Genomic DNA, 21,294 nt, shown 5'->3' on the forward strand with positions numbered 1-21,294 from the left:
ACGAATTTGTAAAAATATATCTTACACACTTCATGCCAATGCATATTCATAAGTTATTATGCACATAGCGTGAATAGCTGCAATTATAAATTAATTTGTTTTATAAATCTTTTATTAAATAAAATTGTAAAACCGTATTTTAAAGTTGTAATATCGGGGCTGACGTAAGTCGTTATTATGTTGGTATTTAAATATAAAATTTTTCGTTTTAAAACAAAATTCTTCTTTTATCTTCTTTTTTCACCCTGTCACGCCCCATTAGGGCAAGCAAAAGTTTGCGTCACTTCCCTCGGTCCATCGCCAACTCTCACGCCTTCGGCCATTCTAGACATAGATCACTTTTGTAGCACCGTTGCAGGATAACGGAGGGCCGGCTATGTCCACAATACCCTTGAACCCGTGCCATGAAGGTACGAAGTGTCGCACTCTTTGGCGGTATCCGGAACACATGTCCCTGCCACGCAAAACGTCTCATCGTGATTACCGAAGGCTGCTGTATCCGCTCACGAACTCGAGTGTTTATAAAGCGGTCATACCAATGTACCCATAATATTCGGCGGAGATATCGATTCTCAAAGCTCAAAAGCCGAGACCTTCAAAGTTTAGTAACATGCAACGTCTCATAGGTATCACACGCATACACGCATTGAACAAACGACATTTGGTCCTCACAGAATACAGTCTTGACCTCCATGCGACTCCAAGTTGGCTAAATGCACCCCGCCATACCCATGTGGATTCCACCATCTTCGGCAAGCGTGGCACCTAATTATTTAAACCTGGTCACCAGCTCGACAGGCAGACCGAAAACCCGCAGAGGAGTATCGGTGTCAATGCTTGCAGTACTGCACAAGGATTTGGTCTTACGCTAACGAGATTCTTGTGGGTCCCTTTTGTGCAGAATAACCACGGTACCATCCCTCCAGTCTCTGGGGCACTGTTCCCTCTCCCATACCTTGCGCAGAAGGTGACACAAGGACGGCAATATGACGCTCAGTCCACAGAGCAGAAATTCTGCATGGATGCTGTCATTTCCGGGACCTTTGTCGCGCTTCAGCCTCTTGATTGCCTCTGCAGCTTCAGCAATTGTCGGAGGGTTTTCGAAAAATTCAGTGCACAATAAAAGAAATTGGATGGTCTTTTGCCTAGGATTTTCCCGTTTATGGAATCCGAACGAGCAGAGCTGTTTGCCAGGGTCCGTCCTCACACGGACCCAATTGGCCATGCGGACCTGATTGCAACAGAAGCCAAACTTGCGGCATTTGAAAAATTTGCAGCGATATATTGCAGGATAATCCCGACTCCTCCGTAGAATCAGACTAAAATCTTGAGCATCAGTACGCGGGTACACAGGGCGCATCACGCCGGCGGCCAGCTAAGCTGGACCTCACTTTCTCACTTTCTTTCTAGAGTCCGTCTTAAGCACCGAGGTGCATGGTTGAAAATAATCGGTCCCTTGCGGCTCCGTTCGGGATGAAATATGAGCAATTAATTTATTTTATTTATTTAAAAAAGACACGTTGAGTACCTACATAATAAATTATAAATTCAGGACGACATTATGTCGCAATACAGCGTTGTGGAAGGCAGCCGTGCATAATCCACGGCTGTACAGACACGGTGGCTGGAGGAGGGTGTATTACATATATTACGGGTATATACAGTATTTTGTTCTTTGAATGGATTGGGGTTAATATGTAAAATAAAGATACAATTATTATATAACGATAGACGTTTTTTAACCCACTGTTATCACGGTATCGTTAAAGATGAGGGTTTGTTATTCCTCAACCATCTTTTTTGTTATTATTTGAATATCGCCCCTTATCGATCATATCATATTCGTTAAGTTTTACTACCTAGGTACATATTGTGTATTTAATATTTTTTTCTATTTTAATATGTTTCTTCATTATTATATTGTAATGCATATCAATAATAAAATGTATATTTACCATAAGCGAAACTCAAGACGACAAAGACTACTAACAGACGAAACATGTCAAAACCTTTTTCATACATTGCAACAAAAATCTATTTAAATAGTCACGATTGACTAGTGATATTTTACCTAAAAAGTCCATGGTATTTAAAATGTGGCAAATTGTAGCCATTTATCTGTTATTAAAGTAAAAAAAGTCAATGGACTCAAGATTTAAATGTAAATTAAAATAATATAATATAGCAAGTATCTAGAACAGAGGTCGGCAACTTTAATAGCATTTAGGGTGCAATGCATTTGTTTAATTCTTAAGGGTGAGTATTTATTATTATCAAATAAGATTATATAAATATTCTAAACTTTTATCTCAATAAGTTGATTGTGTCACGAACTGTATGGTATGTTGCACCATCTTGTTGGAACTACACATTGTCCAGATCAAAATCATCTAACTCATGCCAGAAAAAATCAGTTATCATGTTTCTGTAGCGTTTTCCATTGACTGTAATTGCACTGCAATTTTAGAAAAATATTCCATGAAGTGAAAAAATTCCAAATTATTGAGAATAATGTGTAATTGATTGATCTGGATTTTCAACCACTTTGATTCACAACATCGATATTTTCAGCGGTACGTTTACGTTTTTAATGGGTATGATTCTGAACATAACAAAAATTACTATTTGACTAAAATTTTCAAATTAAATTACGAATAGTAAGCTCTGTATGTCGATTATTTTGACCATAAATCTCACATATTGGCCGAAAGTTTTAAGCTTGTATACGCAATTTAACCATAACGATTTGCCAAACAATACTGAATACAAATGTCAATTTTTGTAGGAATCAGATTAAAAATAATTACAAGATAAAAAGAACTTTTGATATAAAACGTTTTTAAATTTTCTGTTGAATCATATAAACTTGACTTGATTACCTTAAACGATCAAAAAAATTTGTACTTGATAGAAATACTGAATAATGAAATTTCATTTCATATTGATTTCCATAGTAACGCACTTAAATATTATTTAATCATTTAGTTGCTAGGACCCCCTAGCAACCAATAATGGTATCGAAATAACTATTCATACAAAACAGAATTAACTAAAAATTAATTCAATTCTTCTTAAAGATGGCTAAAAATGCATTGGCATCGTGTTCTGATATATTCCAAAAGTTTCAAATATCTAGTCGAGAAGTTAGTTAAAAATCGATTGCAAGATTTGTACCGGATAAACAACCACCGGAAAAATAAGAATACGACCTAAGAAAAACGTTGTAAAATGGCTGATATTATGACGTTTTAAAAACCTATAGTACTAATTTGATAACCATAATACTTTTATTTTAATTTATTCAAAGTATATCTATGATAGAAAACAATTTATTATATTATCGCGTACCCTTATCTGCCTGTATCCAATGGTTTGTTTAGTGGTATTTCCGCATTATGCCCAATGTGCACTTTTCCATGGCATGTTACTACTCGTAATTTTCAGATTTCTCTTACATTAAGGATTCATGTTTCACATTATGTGAGCATACGTCGTGCTTAAGACCTAGTGGAAGATCACTGTTGAAAATACTAGTCAGGCGTAGATATCAAATAATGATGCGAGTTTGGTTTTTTTGTAGTATTCAATAATAAGCTTTATCAAGCTCACGGACAACTTGTCACCGACTCCTGATGTATACAATGTAAAATAGTGAAAGACCAATATACAATTAAAATGTTTATCAATTTTGAAACTATGTATTTTTAAAATATACATAAAATAGCATATTTTAACATAATTAGTAGGTACATTAGCACGTGCATAGATTAAAAATAAAGTCATTATTTCGATATATTATTAATCATATTAATGTCTTATGGAGAAATTATAATATTACTACTAGCAAAACGAGAGCAGCTGCTCTGGTAGACCTTGGAGATCGCTTGGCGTCCTAATCTAATAGAAGTAAGTCTTGGATTTTATAAAAATGGTAAAGGTCTATTCATAATGAAACCCATTGACTCGGTACGCTAATTACTTTAGGATAGTTTTATTTTTCATACATTCAGATTATTGCAGAAGGGGGGACATGCTCGTCGAAGGTCAAAATTGAGTTTTTATTGTATTTTAAAACCATGATCCTGGACACTCCTTAAACGTTGGAGATAATCTATTTATATAATTTTGAAGCTTTATTATCCTTTATAGTTATTTTAAACATTTGATGACTGCATAAAGTATTTTTGTTACATAAAATAGTATTCTTTTAAACCTCTCGCTCTAATGTTTTAGAATATAGTCATATTTCGGTACATAACTGTGCAGTGGTGTTAAGATTTTTTACATTTATTAATTTTTAAATGCATTTATAAAACCATTAGTATAATTTATTACGAGATAATTTTTGTAAAATATTCACGATAAAAAATTGTATTGATAATCTCTGTGATCCCAAATTTGACAAGAATTAGGCATTTTATTATTCAAAAAATCGGCAAGATTAACACATTTGAAGATGATTCTAAAGATTTTTATTATAAGCTATGTCTTTGACCATTGAAGTGTAATAAACATATTATGAATAATGATTGCTTTATAATAATTATTGACCTAAGAATAAGGTAGTGTTTTTTTGAAATACGCCATTTCTTTTGTCATTCCCTAGTGGTTAAGCTACAACATACGGCCGTAGCCATAAATTGACAAACTATAATTAAAGTAGGGAGTAAAATTATGTTAACGCGCGTGTTTGAACATGTACCTAACCGATTTTTTTTATTTTTTTTTTAAACGGTACATGTTCAAACACGCGCGTTAATATCATTTTACTCCCTACTTCAATTATAGTTTGTCAATTTATGGCTACGGCCGTATGTTGTAGCTTAACCACTGGGGAATGACAAAAGAAATGGCGTATTTTGAAAAAACACTACCTTATTCTTAGGTCAATAATTATTATAAAGCAATCATTATTCATAATATGTTTATTACACTTCAATGGTCAAAGACATAGCTTATAATAAATATCTTTAGAATCATCTTCAAATGTGTTAATCTTGCCGATTTTTTGAATAATAAAATGCCTAATTCTTGTCAAATTTGGGATCACAGAGATTATCAATATAATTTTTTATCGTGAATATTTTACAAAAATTATCTCGTAATAAATTATACTAATGGTTTTATAAATGCGTTTAAAAATTAATAAATGTAAAAAATCTTAACACCACTGCACAGTTATGTACCGAAATATGACTATATTCTAAAACATTAGAGCGAGGGGTTTAAAAGAATACTATTTTATGTAACAAAAATACTTTATGCAGTCATCAAATGTTTAAAATAACTTTAAAGGATAATAAGGCTTCAAAATTATATAAATAGATTATCTACAACGTTTAAGGAGTGTCCAGGATCATGGTTTGAAAAGACAATAAAAACTCAATTTTGACCTACGACGAGCACGTGGGCCGTTAATGGAGGAATATCTTGTTTGATTGAAAAAATGACAAAAAACTATTTCTCGTAAAAGGTCTTTTAAGATAATTATCACTCTGAAGGGGTAGGTTCATGTGCTATGTTTAGGAGCAAAAATTTTATTTTATTCTGATATAACACAAAAATGGCAAAAGTAGAAAGTACTTACTTATTGTACCTACTTATGGCGTAAAATCACCATAATTGACTAAATTATATTTCCCTATAAGCATGTATTTTACTTAGAGGTGATAAAAGATAAATTATGCGTAATGTCATTATTTACAATATAAATAAGAAGAAACATTAATGCAATATATTATTAATACATATAAAGATTGAGTATTAATAGTTTCTTACGATATTATATAAGACGGCCACTGTATTTTTTATATTTATAATTGTTATTAATACATAATATAAACATCATGAAGACTATTAAACGTCACAAAATTCCATTAACCTACCTAAATGTAAAAATAATACAATAATCACTGTATTAAGATAATCATCTATTTTATATGAAAGTATGTAATACATATAATATATATATTTCATAATATATTAAGTCTGAAATTAGTATTATATTATTATTAGTATTTAGTGATGTTTGTATTAAAATTATCCATTAATATTATAAGTAATGAATATACTTTTAATAGCGGCGTGACTTCAAAACGAAACCGATAGATGGCGTTGCCCATTGACTGGACACCGCAAGCACTATGTAGTCAGATTAGGATTTAACTCTATGTTGACTCCGTAATTGATGTCTTTCACTCTGTAGACTCATCCATTTCAACTCGTGACACTCAGTATGCGAATACATAGGGCGCTTAACGTCAGCGGACAGCAGAGCAAATCCATTTTTTTCCCTTTATTAACTTCCTTCTTTAAGCACTATGGTGCATGGTTGTAGCATCAGTCCCGTGCGGCTCCGTCTCGGGACGGAATGAGCACTTAAAATATCTTCTTTTAGACACGTTTATAGCGTCATGGAAAGCGGACGTGCATATCCACGGCTGTACATACATTACGGGTGGTGGTGGGAACCTAGGTTGTCTTACAGCTAGTCAGTTTAGTCTGATTAGCACAAACCCTTTTGATCATACAGGTCCTTTGTTTTGAAACTAAGCACCTTACACTATCGAGAATAATTTATAATAATATTTCTAGTGATAACTATGGTATCTAGTTGTCAAATGTGATACCTACCTGAACTGAACTAATCCATTGGCAAGTTCATGTGGTTATTCGGTCAAGCGAGTCATCTCATCTTGTTAATCTGTTTTCGTGTACTGTTTGAAGTATCCTCTGTTATTGTTGATTAATCTCTGTGAACTTTGAATACATACTAAGCCGGAAGTGTTTCTATGTTATTAACAAATAAAACCATCCTATAATTTTAAAAAACTCATAAAACAATAAATATCTTATTTGAATTTTTATCCATATAAAAATATCACAACATTTTTCGAATATTATTCAAATTCCAAATTTGAAAATATACTGACACGTCAAATAAAGTACCTATAATCGGTTCGCAAAAGAAAACAAATGACAATCAGTCTCCTATTACTTGACAGATAATTAGTGCCAGTAATGTATTTTCAGATTATATTTTTATAGTAATTAGAGAGGAAAAATTCAAAATGAAAAATTTAATTATTTCTTGTTAAAACTCACACGTTCACCAATGTGCCGTATCAGATTTAAATGGTTTTGTAGAATTATTATTGTGATTTATGATTTATCGATAATATATAAAGTATTAAACGAAATTATAATTAATTTTTGGTAGATGAACGGATAAACATGAAAAATGATGTTGCGGTATAGACATGCGTTTTTAAAAGTGATTTTAACTGTGATTGTGTAAGTAATAGAAATAAATTGTGGTCTATTGAAATTGAAGTAAGTTCATGACACACTCTCACATTGGCCTATTTCTAGTGCGTGCACTGTAGCTTCAAAAGGCTGAAACAAGTTACCTGATCGTCGGCTTAACATAACATGCCACCCAGCTCCTTTATAAAGTTAATTAAGTACATAATTTTTCAAAACAATATCCATTAATGCATTTTATTGTATATGAATGTAGTATTTACGAGAAAGTAGACTATTTGTCTTATGCCATGTGATGCAGAACTGACCCACCAGAAAAAAATGGGATTCCTCCGCAAGGAAATTTTTTCAATTATCAAATGACAAATGGAGATAACCGCTTTGACTCTGAATCACTATTGACTATTCAATTCTTGAGACGACATGGTGGCTTCGCTGGTAGGCTCTATGAACTTGGTCTTGTTCAACATGTCCTTGTGGTGGAAAAATACAGGAAACCAAATCCTCAGGGAATGTCCCAAAATGTTTCTGGAAAGGGAAGATCTGCTTATGTCAGTTTAACTAGCTGTTGGGCTCATCAGACCGTCAGTATAATATAAAACTACGGGGTCATGCTATAGACGTTAAGCAGGTAGGTGCTTATATTTTTTGGTGGTTTTGTATTTTAGCTTTTGTAAGTTACTACACTTTTTCCATTTTGGGGTCCTCTCTTTATGGGAACTCTTAACCTATAGTCATGTAGATTTAGTCAAAACACGCTTAAGTGCATGGCAACCTAGGGGGGCAGGTTATACTCGTATTATGAAAGTATGGTGAAACATACATGTTATATAAAAAAAATATGGTGAGGCTGGCTGGTAATTAATTTGCGACAAAATAGTCTTGTGTAACTGCTCCTGGGATATTCTTACTCATAGGGGGGGGGAGTGTGGTTTGCTGGGACCATTAACTTTAAAGATTTTATTTGAGTGTATGGTCCAATATAACATAAAAATATAAATATTGCGTTTTACAATAAAATTATAAAATTGATTTAAACCGTGCTGTAAAAACAGCCTTAGCGATTTATAACAAAAATGTCATCATACTTAGGTAGGATATAGGTGGTAAAATTAGTAAACCACATTTCTGACTCTCTCTCTTCATGTTACAAAAGATAAAAAAATGACGATAGAGTAAGTGATTAGTAAAAATCCTTTTTTATTTTCGAAACTCTTTCTTTAAGCACCAAGCTGCATGCCTACTACATCAGTATCGTGCAGCTTTGTTAATGGACAAGGAAGTGTGGCTTTAAAATCTTTTCATTCTGATACATTTATGGTATCACGGAAGGCGGTCGAGCACAAATTACGGCTGCGTAATACATGACGGGTGGAGATGGAGTAACTCAAATCATGATTGGAATCGATAGATACGGGTTCAAGTTACGCCTGGCACGAGATTTTTTCCAAGGTATGTTTTTAAAGTGGTTCTAAATAATGATGTATATTCAAGACGTTTTGCCTGATTTTTTCACTTCATATCGATCTCATTTTATAGAAAGCGAGAAATTGTTTTGATGATTGAGTACTATTGAAATATTCTTGCTACAATATCTCTTAAATATGAATTGAAAGGCTGATACTTACACCAATCTTACGATTTGCAAAAGTGGGTATCTCATCTTCATCTCAGAGATTATCCATATTATGATAATTAGAAAATTATATTATTCTACATTGGCATGACAATAATATATTACCTCTTTTTTATAGGATACATAGTTTCTTACTAAAAATATTTTTTACAAAAAAATAATACTCGATATCTATAATTAGATTAGATACCTACCTAAGTGAAGTGGTATATTTTGCCTAGGTGAAAATAAAACATGTTTAAATATCACTTATTTAATTTTTTTTAGTGAAAAAAAGTTGTCAAAAAACTAGCCTTCTCGACACTGTTCAAATATATTTATTTTAATATCATTATAAGCAAAATAAATATTTTATTTTATAGGTATTGTTAGAAAATCATTTAATTATTTCAATATAAAATAAATTTCTCAAATATCAAATATATAATCAGCGCAAAATTAGACTCCAGTGTTCTTCTTTATCCATACCCTGACTGCTCTCACGTCACAATATACTCCTGGTAAGTTTGGACGCCCGCATCCTCGTCCAAAGGAAACAATTCCCACTTGCTTTCCATTTTTGAGGATTTGAGGACCACCGGAATCACGCTGTAGGATAACATAATGAACATCTAATAAAAACACAACTTTTGGCTCTGTAGTGATGCTCAGATGATAGAACGTGATAGAATGAAAAAGTGCATTGACTACAATCCGATGGATGCAGGCCCCACTTGAAATATATTTGTATGTTATCCCATTATAACATATATGTATGTTAACCCATTGGAGGGTTTCTGAAGTTGTGATCAAATTGAGATGCATGTCACGTCACTGTCACTCTGTCACGGCAACAAATTAAGACCATGGTTTCGTCATTTTGCAGAATATTTTGAACGATCACCATCTCTCTAAATTCAGTTATAGAGAGTGCCAACTCTAATGTATTAGTATTTTGAATTATTATTAATTATTCATGCAAAGTTCAATTAATTTTAACAGTTTCTACGTATGCGTAAGTTAAAACTACTTGCAATATCATATACATAGATAATATTTTGAACAGAACTCAACCTGCAGACCATAGATAATAGACAATATTCTAATAGAAAATACATATTTTATACATTATCACACTAAAAACAAAAAACGCGATTTTGACATGAGTCGAAAATGAGCAGGCATGTAGAATATTATGTTAAAAACGTTCAAAACGTCATGCAGGTGTCGATGCAGTGAGGTTCAACGTGAGGTGACCTCATTGTTGTTTTGGTGGTTTCGGCAGATTTTGCCAACTGACAGTGTTCGTTTAAAGGTTCAAAATGTGCTACGGGATGGGAGCATCAGTCTGATAAAATTTTAAACATCAATAAAAACGACATTACACACTTACTGTAATGTCACGTGACGTTCGCGACATGCACCATAATATATTTCGCGCTTGACTAGCATTCTTTATTCTGAGTAGGTATTCCATAAAGAGAGTGATAACTAAAAATCATGTGAATTATTCAATGAATAAAAAAATATATTTATTAATATTTGGTATGGTTTTAAAATAAAATTGTTATACGCAAACCTTGCATGAGTCTTTTCCACCTTTATCAATCCCAGCACAGATCATTCGTGGTGTGATTTCGATATTTATTTTCTTGTAAGCAGCTGCACATTTAGTTCTATCTACCACAGGAACTATCACAGCACGTAAAGTGTTGGTAACTTTTCCATCTTCCTTTAAATATGAATTCACATCGCAATGAAGTATGTTATATTTATACTAAGGTAGGTTAACGGCAGTTTTGCTTTAAATGGCGGCCATCTAACCCATAGCTTACGGGCCGCACAAAATTGTGTTTTTGCTAATTACTTTTCAAATGCAAATTAACACGTTTATTACAAAATTAATTAAAAGGTCCCGTAAGCATTGTGTTAAATTGTATGGCGGCCATTTTGAAATTAGTATATTTGGCTATAAAATAATATAAAGCATTTTTTTTATTAAAAAAAATGTACAATGTGATGATATTTTTAAGTCATTGTTTGAAGTTAAGAAAGATCCAATTAAAATATTATGCAAAAATGCCGTAGAATACCCACGCCTTCGGCAACATAACAAATTTACAAGATTTAAGAAGGTACTATTCTAATTATTGAACATACATAATTCTGAAAAGACTCGTGAGAAAATATAGCCAATAGAAAAAAACTTTTTCGAAAAAAACACCCGGCAGGAATCGAACCTACGTCTCAACGGTAGTAAATAACGTAAGTAAGATAGCAAGTAAGATACGTTAAAGTGCTCACCACCACCCGTCATATATGCACAACCGTGGATATGCACGGCCGCTTTCTATGACGCTTTAAACGTGTCTGAAAGAAGTGATTTTAAGTGCTCATTCCGTCCCGAGACGGAGCCGCACGGGATTGATGCTGCAACCATGCACCGTAGTGCTTAAAGAAGAAAGTTAAGAAAGAAAATGTTTGTTTTTTGGACTGGCTCTGCTGTCCGCTGACGTTAAGCGCTTTGTGTACCCGCATACTGAGTGTCACGAATTGAAATGGATGAGTCTTCAGAAGAGTCGGGACTATCCCGCTCCCCATACGACGCTGCAAATTTCTCAAATGCCGCTAAGTTGGCCTCGGTTGCTACCAACACAATTTAGAGATTGCTTATGAGCAAGTATTAATAAGGCCAATTAATAGTTAAAGTTTGTCGCAATTAAGCAGCAGCTGCTGTAGCATAGTGGTAATGCACAGGGCGCAAAACCCAAGAAACGTAGGTTCTATTCCTGCCGGGTGTCTTGCTTTTTTCGAAAAAGATTTTTTCTATTGGCTATATTTTCTCATGAGTATTTTCAGAATTATGTATGTTCAATAATTAATTACGTCTTATTACGTCGCTGAAGTAGAGTTTTTTTCTTACCTTTGTATAACCCCACCCAGAAACAATGGTACGTGTCCCTTTACCAACACATGAATCTGCGTCGGCCAACGGAATGATTCTGACAGTGCGACTATTTAGAACTATATCAGTGGGAAATTTAACGACAGCCACGTCATAGTCATACGTATTTTTAGTATATTTTGGGTGAATTTTAAAGGTCGTGGTAAAATAAGTGATCCCTCCTTGGTAAAGGTGTTTGCTTCCAATTCGCACAATAATTGATTCGACACTGAAATATATATTAAAAATAATGATTATTTGCCATTTCTGCTTCAAGACAACGAGACGCAAAAAAATATTGTAGAGATACCATAATATACTTTTATATGAAGATTATTGCAGAAAACCAAAGATGGTCTAGAGTGGGAACCAATGAATTTACGAAAATAACGATAGAAAGATATTAAAGTATATATTATAATAAAAAAAAAAATTATGTCTATATATTTCAAATTGTTAAAATAGAATAATACAAAATTTAATTCAATTAGAATAAATTATACTTCAAATTTCATTACGAACCCGCGGTAGATACTCGATATTATTAATTTATATTATGTTAGTGTTATTTTTCATGTTTCATCATCATCATCAGCCTGAATCTATCCACTGCTGGATGAAGGCCTCACCAAGCTGATTCCACTTCTCTCGTCCTGTGCGTTGCGTTGCCTTTATTTATATATAACTTTATATATAATATATAACTTTATCATTTCATCGATCTAGGTCTACCTTGCGAACGTTTTGTACCTCTTGGATACCACTGGATGACTAATTTTGTCCAACAATTATCCCTTCTTCGAGCTTTGTGTCCAGCCCATCTCCATTTGAGGCTTTTAACGAACTCTATCACATCGTAAACCCTTGTCTGCTTCCTTATCCACTCATTCCTCATTTTGTCCTTTCGCGTTATGCGCAGCATGCACCTCTCGATACCGCGCTGTGCTACTCTAAGTTTCTGGATCTCTCATTTACTTGCTTTTTACTTTTACTTTTTACTTTTAATACTTAACCGACGTAAAAAACAACATTTAAAATTCAAAAATAAATTTCAAGGCTTCTGAGCGCCAACATTATATTGGTAATAGGCAGTTCTAATAAATTTAATATCTGGTAGAATGAAGAAAATTATAATGAAAAATAAAAAATGACCTACCCGATGTTAGCGAAAATTACATCTTACGTCTTTAAGCAGTAAGCCGATGTAAGTATTCATCGTTTGCTGATGATAGATCCTCCACAAGGGTGGCTCAAAGTACCATCGTTAATGAGAAGAGAAACTTGATATGGATGCTTGGTGATGGTTGTCTCTTGCCCGCCTACAATCCTTTCTGTCTCATTAAAACTCCCACTTTTTTCTTGGTCAGGTTGTGGGAACCCTTAAAGAGAATACACTTTTTAATGTTACTTCAGTGTATGTATATAGATCAGCGTGTATTGTGTGGTTAGGTCTATTAAACCAGGAGTATTTTAAAATACCTTTATTTCATAATAATTCGGTTCGACTGGCGTCAATTTTATTCTACTACGTATCGTGGTCACTAAAAAATTGTTCATTTTTAAAGCGTGTATAGTATTTATTGAATGAAAATAGGTTTAATTAAATCAATAGCTTATTGTTAAAAAATAATATAAAATAAAGGCAACATTAGATATTTCGTTCTTGGTTTCTAAGAAAGGTATAATGAAATTTTGAAAATCTATTTAGTTGAAGAAGAAGTACAAAAATATAATATATTATTAATTAATTGATAGACGATATTAATAAAATGTAGGTATATTTACCGTAAGCGTGACTCAAGATGACTAATATAATATAGAGACGAAACATTGTTAAGACTTATTCAAACAAAGCTACAAAAATCAATATACTTATTCACATATCGTGCGATACTACGAGTACATAAGAACTGCACCATTGATAAGTAATATTTCAACTGTCAAGTACATGGCAAGACAATTGTAGATATTTACCTCTAGTAAAGCGATAAAAATAGATAGACTGAAGGTTTAACTATTAATTAAAATAATTAAGCAACCAACCATTTCAGGAATTGACAACTATAATTTCATGCAGGCCGCAATATGCTCTGACTACTAAGTTATATGTATCCTATCTAATTGCAAGTTATTAACTAGCAATATTTACAATACTCTCTGAATCGATTTCTAAATTGCGATACTTTTTAACAAACGTCTCTTGTATTTTAAATCAAAGTATTACAATCACATTAAAAATAGTTTATTAAATTATATTAAATTATCATTAACGATGACCGTCCAGCTTAAACGTCTGCCTATAGCGGCGTAGGTCCCAGGTCCGAATCCTGTGTCTGGCAAGTACACATCGCACATGTATTTCAAAAGTGACACAATTCCAAAATCAGTGTTTTTTAGTTATCACTATGCACGAGTTTACGAAACGATTCTCTATGACTCATCAAAAGCGTAGTAATTTACCTTCAGAAATAGTCGGGAAGATGGCTCATGTGGTGTTCTTGGTGTTTCAAACCCGTGGTGAATGTGTGTGCCGATTAAAGTTCAAAACTGTATTATCTTGAGTTTAGTCATTTATATAGGCGAAACGTAGAGCTTTTAGACGCAATATTTAGAGTTAAGACATTTTTGTTGGTAGGAGTATGAAAAAAAAAAGTTTTATTTCAAATTCTCTCATTTTAACTGATACAAATAATAATCAAAAGTGTCACAACTCAAAATAATTCGGTCCTTTGTGGGTTCACTGAACATCAAAATCGTCTCATCTAAAAAAGAAGGATTTTCAAGGCTCGTGATTCGAAATATTCAAAAATGACATTTGATCAATGTTTCTTAGCGTCCATTACATTTGGAAATACTATTTATTTTGCAAATATCCCTCTACATAGCTCAGAAACAGTTTTTGGCTTTTTTCTCAAAATTCCGTTTTTTGAGTCGTGTCACTTTAGAAATATATGTGCGAGATATTGTTTTTCAATTTGTGTATGACTCAGAGTATGGACCTAATAGGTTGAACAAGTGGCTGACGTCCATTTCTCGTAAAAAAATCTGTTAGTACAAACTTCCATTCCGTGGAGGCCCATATGATCTTATTAGAATTGGATATGGTCGAAAAATAAAATTAATAAAATATCGATATATTTCCGATTTATAGTTACGATAAAATTGTATGCATTTTTTTTTATTTAACAATGGGTTCTAAGTCAAAACATATTTTGATAATTTTATGAAGATATAACTTCCATAATAATTCTCACTTATATACCTGTGTATTATTGCAGTAATACTGTCAGCAAAATTTAGATTTTTCCCTTTAGATTTTAAATATTTTTTCTATTATGTCAGTAATAAATTATCAAGTTAAATAATCAATATTTGCGATGAATTAGCGTTAATTATTGAAATCAAATATATTATATTACATTGTAAAAGATTAATATATCGCTGAAATCCATTTTACTCCTTATTTACTCAGATACAGGTCTTTAGCGCAATGTATGACTGTCTTTCAGATATCGTGGAGTGTGTCCAGAAGAAATTTCTTCCACAACTTAATTTCAATGTACCTATATAACTATATTATTTATTTCAATAATTTCAGTCAACAGAGTATTATCTGACTAGCTCTAGCTTCAAGACATACTAGCTGTTCATTCTCTTGAAACTCGTAGGTTACTTCCACTCTTAAAGCATTTTTTCTATACTCTCACGTGGTGTTTCCAATTCTTTTATTCTGGAAAATTTGAATTTATATGCACCCGTCCATAGACTATAGATACATCTAGACGCCACCCGTTGCATTGCTAAATGAAGCCGCGTGCCGTGCGTTTGGTTTGTGGGCGAGCGAACGCATTCGTCTCCAAATGTTCGAGACCATAGCCCATTTGTCTAGTGCAAGCACTTTGGGCGAGACCATAGCCCATTTCGCTAGTGCTTGCCCAAAGTGCTCGTACTAGACGCTCAGAATTAAAATATAATCTGCTATTGTTTTACGTTATATAGTATTTTTAAGTGGTCAAAATGCAACCATTAGGTAAAGATATCCATAATTTAAGTTATTTTAAAGAAACACTAGGTCACTTGATATAAAAATATATAATACTATACAAATAAATTATCACGAACATGTATCAACTTACCTATGAAACGTAATACCATCTTCTTGCTTATCAGTATGGCCACCATATTTTAATACAACACACATAACCATCTATTCTACTTAATTAACTAAAAATATTTACCACTGACTTGTGTTTAACACAAAAAATAGCAATTTTAGCAACACGGTTATCGACGCTTAGTTATGCAATAAACTAAGATTTGCCGGCTACATCGTAGCACACCATCTCCTAGATCTGTAAACCTTTTATCTTACTCTAGCGCGTGTCGCAGAGATTATAAGTGTACCGAATACTTTTTCACTCGCACTTATGCATCGTTTTTGTTCAGGCCTTGCACCCGTCACATACATGCGTCGTCGCAGTCATAACCTCTTTTGAATAAAAACTGTTTCCTCGTGTCAAACTTATCAGGCACCAATAGCGAGGGCATGAGGCTAGTCAATGCACTTCCTAGAGATAAATACATTTTTAGTAATGTGCTATGTAGTCTGTTATTTTAAATCCTACTTATAGTTTATATTACCCCTTTCTTGAATTATTTTTGTTCAATTATTATTCATTGTTATTTTTTATTTTAGTTTTTTGCTTTAAGATTATTTTTTGAATTGTTTTTTACTAACTTGGTAATAACTATTCTTTTCATTCTAAATGTCATGTTGTAAACGTCTCGCATTAATAATTTGCTATGTACTAACACCGCCAAAAAGGTGTCATCCCTTAAAGTTCACATATATAGTTTATAGTATAGCGGATGTACTCATCATCTGGCTACTGATGATTTTATTTAGATAATATACTTATTAGTAGGATTAGGTAGCATTTGTATTAAAAAATATCCTTGAATACAATAATTTTGGTTCGATATTTATTTCAATTCAGTTAAAAATCTTTCTTTATTTATTATGTGAAAGCATTTTTTTCAAGTATATATTACTCATATAATAATAAGCGAATAACTATACTCCGGTATTCTGCTTAATCCATGTCCTGACCGCTCCCACGTCACAGAATACTGTTGGCAAGTTGGCGCGGGCACATCCTCTTGCAAAGGAGACAATTCCCACTTGCTGTCCATTTAAGAGAACTAAAGGTCCACCAGAATCACCCTGTAAGTCAATTTATCTCATTAACAATATTTTAATGCAGGTTAATTAAAGATAATATTTCTCTGCAGCGATGCTACAAAAACAATCTGAGATAGCAAGAAGCACAAGACGATTTCATTTTGCTCCATAATAATTTTAAAAATAAATTATTCTAGTTAAAACTAAGTATATAGTCTTGAGGCATCGGCTATGTTCGTAAATTTTCGGTATCATCAGGCGGGAGGTGGAGGAGGTAAGCGGGGCGCAAAGAAATGACTTGCTCTTTCTATAACGTGAAGGATATTAACGCAATAAATGATTTGATAAAATTGCCGTTTGGTGGTGTTAATCGGGTACTCATTAGCGAGCCGTCATTGGAACCGTTTCAGATACTGTAACCAATTCTAGGTTATTTAATCTATTATTTATTTTGCTCGCGAACTAATTATTTGGCGTCCATACTGGTTACTGTATCTGGAACGGGCACAGTTACGGCTCGCTAATGAGTACCCGGCATTAGAAGTATTGTGATATCATCAGGTTTATATAAGTGAGCAGGTAAATAGTTATTAGTGTTTATTTTAATGATTTTAGAATGTTATACTTTAAATATTTTAACGAATTATTTAATGATTTACATACTACTATATACTTAATATTATTTTCATAATAAAAATAAATTTAATTATATTAAGACGTCTATAATGTTTTTTATTGTTTTTATTATTGGTGTATTTTTGTGTATGAATAGTTTAGTTCTCGAGTCAGAAAATCCGTTCTGGTGACATTTTCTACTCTAAATCACAAAAAGAATTTTTATGAATTTTAATATAATTGTATTATTTCAACTAACAAAAAACGTTTATTACAAGTATCTACCCCAATTTAATAGGAAATGTAATGCAATTTATAAAAAGGGGTTTTTAAAATATGCAATTTTGCAAAATTTCCAGAATGGGTTTTGGGATTGGACGACTAATTTTATCTTTTTCCACGCAAACTTTCAGAACAACAGGCTTGAAGCTTCAATAGTATTTGGACAAGCTTTAACCTATTTTTTTCTAGACGCCTTCATCAATGCCTCGCATCATTTACAATCGATGTTGGACTTTGGCACGCAAACTAATCTACTTGATGCTAACTAAAAGAAAATTTGCTCTAGTCTATTATAATAGCTTTGTATAAAATGTTGCATACAAACCTGGCATGATCCTTTACCACCTTTTTCAAATCCAGCACACAGCATTCGCGGTGTGATAGTTCTTTTGTAGTCTGAAGTACATTTAGCTCTATTTACTATAGGAATTGTGACATCGCGTAAAGTGGTTGTAATTTGGCCATTTTCCTTAAAATATAAAAAAAATATTTTTTAACTATTGTTTTTGTTTCTATTAATATATAATATAATTCTATTAATAGGATATTAATAAGAATTTTATACTGATTTTCATTGAATTTTTTTTTACACACGTCGGCTGAAACGATTGCAGTGATAAAAATAGTACCTAATATCACGAATCACTTCATTGTTATTATCGATAATATTGTGAATCTTTTCAAACCTACTGTCAAAATTTGACATCACTATGAATTTTTGCCCCCAGGTAGCTCCTTTACTTAGTCGCTCCAGCGCATCGACGCTCTTCTTCTGCTTTGCCTTTCTTGGAAGCTACCCAATACAACCAGTCTCTCCAAGTTATCTGGTCCGCGTCAAACAATATAATGCAAAAAAAAAACTGCATAATGCGTCTTAAACATATTGTTGAGAGCCGTTCCTTTATGTCTTTGGATGCTTGACTATTCCGTTCTGTGCTCTATTCAAGAAATACGAAATATGCGGCACCAATACCACATTTGAAAGATATTAATTATTTCCTTCCATTCCCTTGTTCCCAGGATACATGACTTGGCACCATTCAAAAATTTGGAGAGCACTAATGTTTGCACAAGCATATTTTTTGTGGCAATTGAAATTCCCCGATCCTTCCATATAGTGGTAAGACGCATCATCGCATTTTTTCGCAATCTGTGTGTGCCTTCTTATTTTTGCTTTACATCCACCTTTTCTACTAATAATTGATCCCAGATACACAAACTCGTCCACTGTGTTATGGCAACTTTGTGCTTAATGAAATAAAAATTGATTCCAATTGAACGAAGAAACAGAATTATTATAGTATTAAGTAAACATATTATATAGAACTAGAAACTAACATGCAATATAAATATGTAGGTAATTTAATATATAATTTTATTTTTACCTGTAGTTTACCCCATCCAGAGACAACTGCATTCGTTCCTTTTGCCACATTTGATCCTGCGGCAGCCAAAGGAACAATTTTCACAGTTTTACTATTAAGAACAATATCTTTTGGAGCGTAGATGACAGCTACATCGTAATCCAATGTTTTTTCATTATAATTTGGATGGATTTTGAAAATCTCTGTGACGTAAGTTGTCCCTCCGCTATTGCGGACTGTACTTCCCGTACGAATAGTAACGGATTTTGCGCTGAAAAAAATATGTTTAAAAATGATAAATTAAAATTACTGTTCTTATGAGTTAAATAAATTTAAGCTTATGTTAGCAAAGACAGTTATATATATTTCGATAATGTCCGATCCTAATAGGTTCATTTGAGCCTCCACAGAGTGGAGGTTTGTATTAACAGATTTTGTTTTTTTAGAAATGGATGTCAGCCACTTGCTTAACCTATTAGGTCTATACTGTAACTCATGCACAAATTGAAAAACAATATGTGTACTTGCCAGACCCAGGATTCGAACCAGAGACCCACGATGCTATAGGCCGACGCTTAAGCCGCGCGACCATCGTGGGACAGCTATATACTCGTATACAAAAATTCTTGATTCATAGACAAAAAAAAATGTAAGCCAACGTTTCTGAGCAAAAATACAGCAAAAACCTAAACTATACTATGTTTTTATTTGTAAATCAATATGCATTTTACTGTGTTAATTCTTTGAAAATTCTACCATATTTGCAAAAGTGCATTACAAATTATGATTATGTGTATTTATACTAAAACTAATGATTGACTGTTTTCATAGTTAACAGGTAAAGTTAACAACTTGTTTGTTTTTTTAGGTATGATAATTATAATGAAAAAAAAGTATCCGATGGTAGAAAATATTAAAACTTACTACACTAAGCAATGAGCGGCTGTAAGTATTCATCGTTTGCTGATAATAGACCCCCCGCAAAAGCTGCCCCCTGTTGCATTTTTTATTTGAAGAGCGACTTGATAAGGGTGCTTATTGATTGTGGTCTCTTGTCCACCTACAATTTTTTCTGTCTCATTGTTATTCACGCCTTCTTTTCGCTCAGCTCGTGGATGTCCTTATAATAATAAAATAACAGAAAAATAAAATAAAGCAAATTATCTTACCTTAATTCAAAACTAACCATATAATATGGAAACCAATAAATCAGGACGTAAAAAATGAGAAAACTTAGTCAAACCAATAGTGTAATTTTCGGTTAAGATTTCAGAATAAATTATGATTTGCATTATTAATCTACTTTAGGGTGAATAATGAGGCACCTAGCGGAAATTATGAAGCTTACATTTTTAAGACAACTTATTGATTATTTAAATTTTAAAGTGTTTTAATTAATCAATACGTAGGATCTTAAAACTATAAAAAAGGAAATTAAGTACAGATTTTGATAATATAATATTAGTATGGTCACACTTATATAGGTATATATAACAATAGATGACAAAATTTAAAGGTCATCGCAATCCTCAGCCATGAGAGAACGACCAAGTAGAAGAAGAAGATAAATATAAAGTTATACGCAGAATATTTTTTAGAGAAACCAATATTTTTTAAATAACTATTATTATAAAATAGATTATTCAAAAATATTTTTTGTCACATGAGAAAAACTTAATAAACTAAAATATTATTATTAAAAATAATTTTAACGTATTATTATTTGATAATAAAATAGGATCTTATAACGAATTTTTACTTTATAATATTTTTTTAATAAATTGTAAGTTTATTTTTGACTTAAAAAAAAGTATTGATTATTTATTAATTTATAAGTGTCTTAAAAAGTTCATTTTCCTTAGAATTCGTCTTGAAGGCCGGGACTTTTTTCAAATAAATAAATAAGATTTTTGTTGCTAGATTTCAAAATCAGCCTAGTCCATAATAGATGAATAGGAGAAAAACAGCTTTTTTGTTTTCTCAAGTACACAATCACAAGGGTGAAAGTTTATATTATTTTGAGTATAAA

General features: G+C 32.5%; 2 protein-coding genes across 2 annotated transcripts; both read right to left on the minus strand.

Moving 5' to 3' along the window:
• Positions 1 to 7,658: 7,658 nt before the first annotated feature.
• LOC147063820 (vitellin-degrading protease-like) lies at positions 7,659 to 13,038 on the minus strand. The gene is made up of 4 exons (XM_085959081.1): positions 13,006 to 13,038; positions 10,458 to 10,610; positions 9,383 to 9,487; positions 7,659 to 7,736 (listed from the first exon to the last, which is right to left on the minus strand). Exons 1-4 carry the CDS (start codon positions 13,036 to 13,038, stop codon positions 7,659 to 7,661), a joined length of 369 nt encoding a protein of 122 aa, XP_085815207.1.
• A 103-nt stretch (positions 13,039 to 13,141) lies between these two features.
• On the minus strand, positions 13,142 to 20,346 carry LOC147063821 (trypsin-3-like). The gene is made up of 5 exons (XM_085959082.1): positions 20,330 to 20,346; positions 19,287 to 19,536; positions 18,227 to 18,370; positions 16,933 to 17,046; positions 13,142 to 13,201 (listed from the first exon to the last, which is right to left on the minus strand). The coding sequence occupies exons 1-5, from the start codon at positions 20,344 to 20,346 to the stop codon at positions 13,142 to 13,144; spliced, it is 585 nt and encodes a 194-aa protein (XP_085815208.1).
• Positions 20,347 to 21,294: the final 948 nt, after the last annotated feature.

This window comes from Rhyacophila brunnea, unplaced genomic scaffold, assembly GCF_057557595.1.
Source record: "Rhyacophila brunnea isolate RB1 unplaced genomic scaffold, BYU_Rbru_1.0 scaffold_8, whole genome shotgun sequence".
Lineage (NCBI taxonomy): Eukaryota > Metazoa > Arthropoda > Insecta > Trichoptera > Rhyacophilidae > Rhyacophila > Rhyacophila brunnea.